General features: G+C 68.0%; 1 protein-coding gene across 1 annotated transcript; it reads right to left on the bottom strand.

Annotated features, from left to right (window-relative positions):
* Positions 1 to 2,734: 2,734 nt before the first annotated feature.
* Positions 2,735 to 8,851, bottom strand: DDX49 (DEAD-box helicase 49). Its single transcript, XM_054175027.1, has 13 exons — positions 8,715 to 8,851; positions 8,484 to 8,607; positions 8,317 to 8,402; positions 7,997 to 8,118; positions 7,722 to 7,909; positions 6,924 to 7,064; positions 6,603 to 6,678; positions 6,401 to 6,477; positions 5,740 to 5,837; positions 5,080 to 5,154; positions 4,214 to 4,302; positions 3,254 to 3,325; positions 2,735 to 2,973 (listed from the first exon to the last, which is right to left on the bottom strand). Exons 1-13 carry the CDS (start codon positions 8,827 to 8,829, stop codon positions 2,773 to 2,775), a joined length of 1,464 nt encoding a protein of 487 aa, XP_054031002.1. The 5' UTR covers positions 8,830 to 8,851; the 3' UTR covers positions 2,735 to 2,772.
* Positions 8,852 to 9,028: the final 177 nt, after the last annotated feature.

Here is a 9,028-nt window from a genome sequence, read left to right as displayed (position 1 = left end):
AAAGCCTTCCTCCTCCCCCAGAAGCTGCTTCAGAACCCCCTGGTCGGGGGGGTAGCAGCAGCCCCCAGCCAAGGCTTTCCCTGAGCTCTGTGTGAGAGCAGCTGAAGCAATTTCTGGACTGGGGCAAAGCCTCCCCAGGCTCCCACCTGGGGAATCTGCAATTAAGCCACAGCCTTAATGAGAGAAAGTAATGAAGCAGAGGTGAGCTGAGCCTGGGGAGTGCTGCAGCTGGGCTGCAGGGCTGAGCTGCTGCCTTGCTGGGGTTATTTTTAGTGCAGCACAGGCAGGGCACAGCCTGAGCCTGGCACAGCCCGAGCCTGGCACCCCCTGCTCAGGCTGCCAGGCCTCTGCCACGTGCAGCAGGGAAGGCAAAGCAAAGCTGTGCCCTGGAAGTGCCCCCCCCGAGCCCGGGCAGGGGCACAGCAGCTCAGAGCTGCTCCAGGAGCAGGCTGTGTGCAGGGGCAGCTCCTGCTCCAAGGGAGAAGCTGAGCCCCAGGCTGCAGCTCCTGCCCTGGGCACAGGGCTCAGCTGCCCTGCAGCACAGCTCAGCCCTGGGCTGAGCCCCTCCCGGGGAGCAGGAGCAGCACCCAAGGCAGCAGGGCTGTGGCAGCTCCAGCACCCAGGGGAGGGGGAGGGAAGGGCTCCAGGAGCAGCCCCTCCAGCAGGCCCCCAAGCGGGCAGGAGGGGCAGGAGGGGCAGGGGGCTGCCCTGCAGGCTGGGAAGGGGAGGAGCAGCAGGGCCAGGGGATGGCTTCGCCCCCAGAGGAGCCAGGAGGATGAGGAGGGCTGCCCCAGGCGCAGGGCTGTGCCCTGGCTCCCCCAGCACAGCTCCAGCAGCAGGCTGAGCAGGGGCAGCCGAACGGAGGAGTCTCCAAGGCAGCCCAGGCAGGGACCACCCCCAGCCCCCGCGGCAGAACCTGGCAGGGCACAGGGCTGGAGGTGCTGGGGCACAGCAGAGCTCGGACAGCAGGCAGGGAAGTCAGGGGAGGGGCAGGAGGGAGGCTCTGCAGCCCAGAGCCAGGCAGGCTGAGAGCAGATCCTGGCCCTCCCCAGGGCTCCCTGCAGCTCAGGGCAGCGTTTGGGAAGCCCGGAGGAGAGTTCCCCACTCGGGGGGGGCAGCACTGACAGCACAGCCAGAAGTGTGCCCTGGAGTCCCTTCACCCTGGGCAGGGCTGGAAGCTTCAGGAGGGCACCGAAGGCATCTTTGCCCCTCCCCAGCAGCCCAACCTCCTCTGCCCTCAGCCACTCCCCAGCTGGAGTCTCTCAGCACTGCCCCCGGCCCCCACAGAGCCCCCAGCAGGCAGCAGCAGGCAGGGGCTGCACCCTGCAGCTGCACAGATCAGCATGCAGAGGGCTGGGGCAGCACTGAGTATGCAGAAGGCATCAGGCTCACAGCCCCCCTGCAGCTGCTGCCACAGGGACAGCAGCCTGGGCTGCAGGCAGGGCAGGGCTGCAGGCAGGGCTGCAGGCAGGGCAGGGCTGCAGGCAGGGCAGGGCTGCAGGCAGGGCAGGGCAGGGCTGCAGGCAGGGCAGGGCAGGGCAGGGCTGCAGGCAGGGCTGCAGGCAGGGCAGGGCTGCAGGCAGGGCAGGGCAGGGCTGCAGGCAGGGCTGCAGGCAGGGCTGCAGGCAGGGCAGGGCAGGGCTGCAGGCAGGGCAGGGCTGCAGGCAGGGCTGCAGGCAGGGCAGGGCTGCAGGCAGGGCTGCAGGCAGGGCAGGGCTGCAGGCAGGGCTGCAGGCAGGGCAGGGCAGGGCTGCAGGCAGGGCAGGGCAGGGCTGCAGGCAGGGCTGCAGGCAGGGCTGCAGGCAGGGCAGGGCAGGGCTGCAGGCAGGGCAGGGCTGCAGGCAGGGCTGCAGGCAGGGCAGGGCTGCAGGCAGGGCTGCAGGCAGGGCAGGGCTGCAGGCAGGGCTGCAGGCAGGGCTGCAGGCAGGGCAGGGCTGCAGGCAGGGCAGGGCAGGGCAGCTTCCTTCCTGGAGGGCACCCAAGAGCACCAGGGAAGACCTTCAGGCAGCTCTGTGGTCCCACATCCCTTCTCCCCTGCCCCCAGGGCCCTGCACCTCCCAAGGCCACCTCAGAGCTCCACTCCAGCCTGGCCTGAAGGCAGCAGGGGCCCTGCCTGGCTGGCTGCAGGAGCTCCCCCAGGGGCAGCAGCAGCTTTGACCTGCTGGACCCAAGCCTGCCCCCAGCAGAGTCAGGCACAGGCAGCCCAGGGCCTGCAAGGCCCCAGGCACAGCTGCATGCAGGGCCTGGGGGCTGTGCCCCCCCAGCCAAGGCAGACAGGGCCCAGGCCAGGCTGGCAGGAGGGGCCTGGGGCAGCCTCCCACAGCAACCTCCCGCCCTGGGCCGTGGCAGAGCCAGGAGCTGAGCTCAGCCCCTGGCAGTATTTTTAGCCCCTGGCTCAGGGGGAAGCTGTTGATGCAAACAAGTTGTGAGTGGCAGGCACCAGCCCTGGGAAGGACAGCAGCAGGGCCTGCAGCAGGGCCTGCAGCAGGGGCAGCAGGCAGCAGCTTTATTTCCCTTCACCTCAGCCCCCAGCCAGGGCTGGCCTCAGCCTCTCCTTTGCTGGGGGAGGGAAAGAAGCTGCTGAGAGCCTCTCTGGAGAGCCTGGGCCAGGCTGCCAGCAAGGGCCCAAGGCAGCAGCACTCTGCAGGGGCAGAGCTGGGTTAGCAAAGTGTCCTTCCCCCCTCAGCCACCTTCCCCTCCTCTCCACCACTGCCTTCAGGTCAGCACTGTCCACACCAGCCCCCAGAGCTGGGGCAGTCCAGGCCAAGCAGCTCAGGCCAGAGCCTCCTCCTGCTGCTGCTGCTGCTTCTCCTCCTGCAGCTTCTTCCTCCTCTCCCTCTTCTTCTGCAGTTTCCTCTTCAGCTGCAGCTGTTTCTTCTGCAGCAGTGCCTGCTGCACCTTCTCCCTGCACTGTTTGTTCTTCCTCCTGATCTTGGCCAGCTCTGCCTTCCTCTTTGCCTCCAGGTCTGGGTCCTGCAATGGCCAATGCCAGTCAGTGCCAGCCCCTGCTGCCCACCCCTGCCTGGGCAGGCAGCAGCAGCCAGGCAGGACTGCAGCAGCCCTCACTGCAGGCCCCCTGGGAGACAAAGCTCCCCCAGGGCAGCCCCCCCAGCAGCAGGGAGCTGGCCCCAGGCAGTGCCCCAGCAGCAGGGAGCTGGCCCCAGGCAGTGCCCCAGCAGCAGGGAGCTGGCCCCAGGCAGTGCCCCAGCAGCAGGGAGCTGGCCCCAGGCAGTGCCCCAGCAGCAGCTCTCACCTTGCCCTCCAGGATCAGCTGCTTCCTCTTGTTGATTTCCTTCCTCTCATCCAGATCCAACCCCTCCAGCTCCTGCCGCAGCCAGGGGCGGCCATGGGACACAGCCCCCAGGGCCCCACAGCCCCCAGGGCCCCACAGCGACCCCCCAGGGCCCCCCACAGCCCCCCCAGGGCCCCCACACAGCCCCCAGGGCCCCACAGCCCCCAGGGCCCCCACACAGCCCCCAGGGCCCCACAGTGACCCCCCAGGGCCCACACAGCCCCCCCAGGGCCCCCACACAGCCCCCCCAGGGCCCCCACACAACCCCCAGGGCCCCACAGCCCCCAGGGCCCCACAGCGACCCCCCAGGGCCCCCCACAGCCCCCAGGGCCCCACAGCCCCCAGGGCCCCCACACAGCCCCCCCAGGGCCCCCACAGCAACCCCCCCGGGCCCCCCCACAGCAACCCCCCCGGGCCCCCCCACAGCAACCCCCCCGGGCCCCCACACAGCAACCCCCCAGGGCCCCACAGCCCCCCCAGGGCCCCACAGCCCCCCCAGGGCCCCCACACAGCCCCCCCAGGACCCCCCCAGCCCCCAGGGCCCCCACACAGCCCCCCCAGGGCCCCACACAGCCCCCCCAGGGCCCCCACACAGCCCCCCCCCCCCCAGGACCCCCCCAGCCCCCAGGGCCCCACAGCCCCCCCAGGGCCCCACAGCCCCCCCAGGGCCCCCACACAGCCCCCCCAGGGCCCCCCCCGCCCCCCCACTGCAGCCCCAGCCCTCAGCAGCAGAGCAAAGCCAGGGCAGGAGGAGCCCAGCCCTGCCCTGCCCCCAGCCAGGGAAGGGAAGTCCTGATCTGGGTGCCCAGGAGCAGGGCTGCAGGGCCTGGGCAGACTGTGCTGAGCCTCCTGGGCCCTGCCCAGCTCTGGGCAGAGGGCTCTGTGCTGGCACAGCCCCAGCCCCCCCTGCTCCCCACTCACGATCTCACACTGCCTCCTGGTGACAGTGACCTGGGTGACGATGTCCAGCACAGGCCTCTCCTGCACACTGAACTCCTGCAGCTTCAGCTCTGCAGCAGGGGGGAAGGGGCCAGGCCAGGCTTGGTTGCAAGGGGCACCAAGCCAAACTGGTTCCTCCCCTGCAGCTCAGGGCCCTGCCCTGGGCCCCCCCCCCAGCTGCCTCAGCCTGCAGCCAAGGGTTCAATTTCTCCACTCTGGGGAGACCTCTCCTGGAGCACTGCACAGCTCTGAGCCCTCAGCACAGGGAGCACAAACCCTGCTGGAGAGGCTCTAAAGGAGAGCACAGAAACCATCTGAGAGCTGGGAGGCCTCTGCTGGGAGGCCAGGCTGGGGGCTGGGGGCTGCTGAGCCTGGGGAAGGCTCCAGGGAGGCCTTCTGGTGGCCTTGCAGTGCTTCAAGAGCTGATCAGAACCTGGGCACAGAGCTCTGAGCAGGGCCAGCTGGGACAGGCTGAGCTGGGGATGGATTGAACTCAGAGAGGGAGGTTCAGAGGGGAGAGAAGGGAGAAATGTTTGACCCTGAGGGTGGGGAGAGCCTGGCCCAGGCTGCCCAGAGGCTGGAGCCAGCCCAGGCTGTCTGGGGCTGTGAGCAGCCTGCCCTGGCTGGGGCTGGCAGGGGGTGGCACTGGGTGACCTTTGCAGGTCCCTTCCCCCCCAGCCAGTCTGTGACTCTGATTCCCTCCCCAGAGCTGGGGCTGTGCCCTGGCACACACAGGCAGGGAAGAGAACCCTCTCTGTGCTGCTGTTCTGGGTCAGCTGCAGTGGCAGCAGCAGGGGCAGGGGCACCCTGTGGGGCACAGCTCAGCAGCCCTGGTGCCCCCCACTCACTGATCTCCTCCTCGATGGCGTGGACCAGGTGGATGTCATACTGTGTCACCAGGGTGATGGCCATGCCTGTCCTGCCTGCAGGGTGACAGTGCAGACAGATGAGCCCTGACAAGCAGAGGCAGCTGAAGCCCAACCCCTGCCCAGTTCCATCCCTCCCCAGAGCCAGCCTGGCACGGGCAGAGGGGTCCCTGTGTGCCAGGCTGCGCTGTCAGTGCCCAGCCAGGGACCTGAGTGGAGCTGGCACTGAGTGGGCAGCCTGCAGTGCAGCTGCTGTGGAGGCTCCTGAAGGCCTGCAGGGCCCTGGCAGCCCCTGCAGCCCCTGCAGCCCTGCAGCCCCTGCAGCCCCTGCAGCCCCTGCAGCCCCGGCAGCCCTGCAGCCCCTGCAGCCCCTGCAGCCCCTGCAGCCCCTGCAGCCCTGCAGCCCCTGCAGCCCCTGCAGCCCCTGCAGCCCCGGCAGCCCCTGCAGCCCTGCAGCCCCTGCAGCCCCTGCAGCCCTGCAGCCCCTGCAGCCCCTGCAGCCCCTGCAGCCCCTGCAGCCCTGCAGCCCCTGCAGCCCCTGCAGCCCTGCAGCCCCTGCAGCCCCTGCAGCCCCTGCAGCCCCTGCAGCCCCTGCAGCCCTGCAGCCCCTGCAGCCCCTGCAGCCCCTGCAGCCCTGCTCACCGGCCCGGGCCGTCCTGCCCACGCGGTGGATGTAGATCCTGGGCAGCCCTGGGGTGTTGTAGTTGATGACCACCTGCACTGCAGGGATGTCCAGGCCTCTGGGATGCAGGGAGGGAGAACAGGTCAGCAATCCTCCCTCCTCCCACCTGCAGCTCCTGTGCTCTGCTGGCCCCCAGAGCAGAACCATTCTGAGCCCAGCTCTGGGCTCAGCCTGGCAGAACACAGCAGGAAGCTCTCCCCCCCCAGGGAGACCTCCTCCTGCTGCAGCCAAGGCTCAGAGCTCCACCACACACAGGGGGGCTCCAAACCATGGCTCAGAGCTCCACCACACACAGGGGGCTCCAAACCATGGCTCAGAGCTCCACCACACACAGGGGGCTCCAAACCATGGCTCAGAGCTCCACCACACACAGGGGGCTCCAAACCATGGCTCAGAGCTCCACCACACACAGGGGGGCTCCAAACCATGGCTCAGAGCTCCACCACACACAGGGGGCTTCAAACCATGGCTCAGAGATGCTCCACAGCTTAGATGAACATCCCAGAGACCCCCCCCCAAGGACAGGGAATGTAAAGCCCTCCTCTCACTAAGCCCAGCCTAAAGCCCACAGTGAAGAGCAGGTTCCAGACCTCTGGCAAGAGGAGGAAGGTTTCTCCTCACCTGGCAGCCACATCAGTGGCAATCAGGACCTTGAAGATGCTGGACTTGAACTTGGCCAAGGCTGCAAAGCGCTGCCGCTGCAACGAGAAGCAGCTGTGGGGGCTGCTGTGAGCCAGATGTTGTGGGGGCCAGATGTGAGGAGCTGCAGGACTTGGACACATCTGGCTCAAGCATTCACCTCCCAGCTGGGGCCATCCCTCACCTGCTTCATCAGGGAATGCAGAGCCACAGAGGGGAAGCTGAAGGTCCTCAGCATCATGTTCAGGACCTGGCAGTCCCTGGAAGGAGAGAAAACTGAAGGCAGTCAGAGGGCAGTGGGAAGCTGATGGCTCAGGACAGAGCTGGGGCTGCTGGGGAAGCCCTCAGCCTGCAACCTCCAGCATGGGGCAGGAAGGGAAGAGGTTTCCCTGCCAAACTTCAGAGCCAAGGAAGCAAAGCTCAGCCCAGCCCCCAGCAGAGCCGGGACTGGGACCCTCCCCTAGGGGCAGCACACTGAGGGCCCCCAGGGGGAACTGCCACTCACTTGCAGGTTCTGGTGAAGATGATGATGGACCAGTCCTCGTGCTCATCGTGGAAGGTCTGCACCAGGTGCACCAGGTAGGCATCCTTGATAGCCTCAGGCACCAGCAGGTAGCGCTGGTCCAGCTCCTCCACCGTCCGCACCCTGCCGGGAGGCAAAGCACCGAGGGGCAGCAGCTGGTGAGGGAGGGAGCAGCACAGGGAGAGGACAGGCAGCCAGGGGCCAAGAAAAGAGGAAACAGGAGTCCTCCTCTGGCACAGGCTGCCCAGGGAGGGGGTGGAATCCCCGTCCCTGGAGGGGTTTCAAAGCTGCAGAGGTGTGGTGCTGAGGGCCACGGCTCAGCACCGGGCTTGGGGCAGTCAGGGAAGGGTTGGACTCGAAGGCTTTTTCCAGCCAAAGCTCTCCAAGGGCCTCCCCTGCTCATCACAGTGAAGCACACAACTGCCTCAGCTGCACAAGACCGAGTCCAAGCCTCAACCCAGCCCCACCATGGCCCCAAACCACGGCCCCAGGTTTCTCAAACACCCCCAGGGATGGAGACTCCACCACCTCCCTGGGCAGCCTGTGCCAACCCCTGACCCCTCTGGCAGCAAAGGAACCTTCCCTGATCTCCAACCCAGACCTCCCCTTGCACAGCCTGAGGCCACTTCCCCTCATGCTGTCCCCTGGGAGAAGGGCCCAACCCCCAGCTGGCTCCAGCCTCGCCGCAGGGAGCTCCAGAGCGCAAGGAGGCCTCCCTCAGCCTTCTTCCCTCCACAGCCCCAGCTCCCTCACAAGACTTTTGCCCAGGGTGAGACTCACTTGGCCTCAGCCTCCCAGAAGAAGGGCCTGTTGGCAGCCAGCCCCCTCAGCTCCTGCAGGGTGTCAGTCAGGGTGGCACTGAAGAGCAGGGTTTGCCTGCGAGCCGGCACAGCCTCCAGGATCACCTCCAGGTCCGGGGTGAAGTCGGAGCAGCCCTGCTCGAAGAGCCGATCAGCCTCATCCAGCACCTGCACACAGCACACAGCTCAGCCTGCTGCAGGCAGCCCTGAGGGCCTGCAAGCGAGGGGAGAGCCTGCCCTGGGGCCCTGCCTCACCAGGAACCTCAGCTTCTTGAGGCTGAAGGTGTTGGAGCTGCGGAGGTGGTCTGCCAGCCTGCCGGGGGTGGCGATGACGACGTGAGGCTTCCTGGAGAGCTCCAGAGCCTGAGCCACCATGTCTGGGGGGCAAGAGCCAGGTTATGGACCCCCAACATCACCCTGCTTGCCCCCACCACCCTTCACTGCCTCGGTAGCTCCTCAGCATGAAGAGAGCCACGTGGAACGAGAAGCTCCTCCCTGGGCGCTCTGCTCCAGCCCCAGCAGGGCCAAAGGGGCTGGCTGGATGCCACCGGCCCTGTGCAGCGACCCCCACTCACCCAGGCCGCCCACCACCACGCAGTCCTTCAGGTTGAGTGGCTTCCCCAGGACACGGAACTGCTCGGCGATCTGGTACGCCAGCTCCCTGCCGGGGAGGACAGCGCTGAAGGGAGGCTTCCCGCGACCGGCTCACCGGGTCCGGGCCCTCCCGGGTTCGCTTCCGTACCTGGTGGGCGTCAGCACCAAGCAGAAGATGCCGTACGGATCCTCGGAGAGCACTTGCAGCACCGGCAGCACGAAAGCCGCCGTCTTCCCGCTGCCCGTCTTGGCGCAGCCCATGCAGTCGCGGCCTGAGAGGGAGGCACATGGGGACGGTGAGCGGCCGCCAACGGCAGAACCGGGAGCGCGGAAGCAAGGAACAGGAGGGGCAAAGGAGATGGGGAGCCGGCGGACTCACCCTGCAGCACGGCCGGGATGCAGGCGGCCTGTACAGGCGTGGGCCGGGTCAGCCCGACCTGCCGCGCCTGCTCCACCAGCCACGGCGCCAGCCCCAGCGCCCGGAACTCCGCCATGGCCACGGCCGTGCCCGCCCGCGCCCGGCACTTCCGGCCCGCCCTGACGTCACGGAGCGCGCCGCCCCTCATTGGCTGACGCCTTCCCAGCCTACCTTGCACCACCGTCACTTCCGGCTCTGCGGTGACGTCTCCAGCTGCTCGCATTCCTATTGGCTGGCGCGGGAGGGCTCCATAGAGACGGCGGCTCCCGGCGGCC

Source organism: Dryobates pubescens, chromosome 31, assembly GCF_014839835.1.
Source record: "Dryobates pubescens isolate bDryPub1 chromosome 31, bDryPub1.pri, whole genome shotgun sequence".
In the NCBI taxonomy this organism is placed as follows: domain Eukaryota; kingdom Metazoa; phylum Chordata; class Aves; order Piciformes; family Picidae; genus Dryobates; species Dryobates pubescens.
Note: the sequence above shows the minus strand (reverse complement) of the source record. Positions and strands in the feature narration are given on the sequence as shown.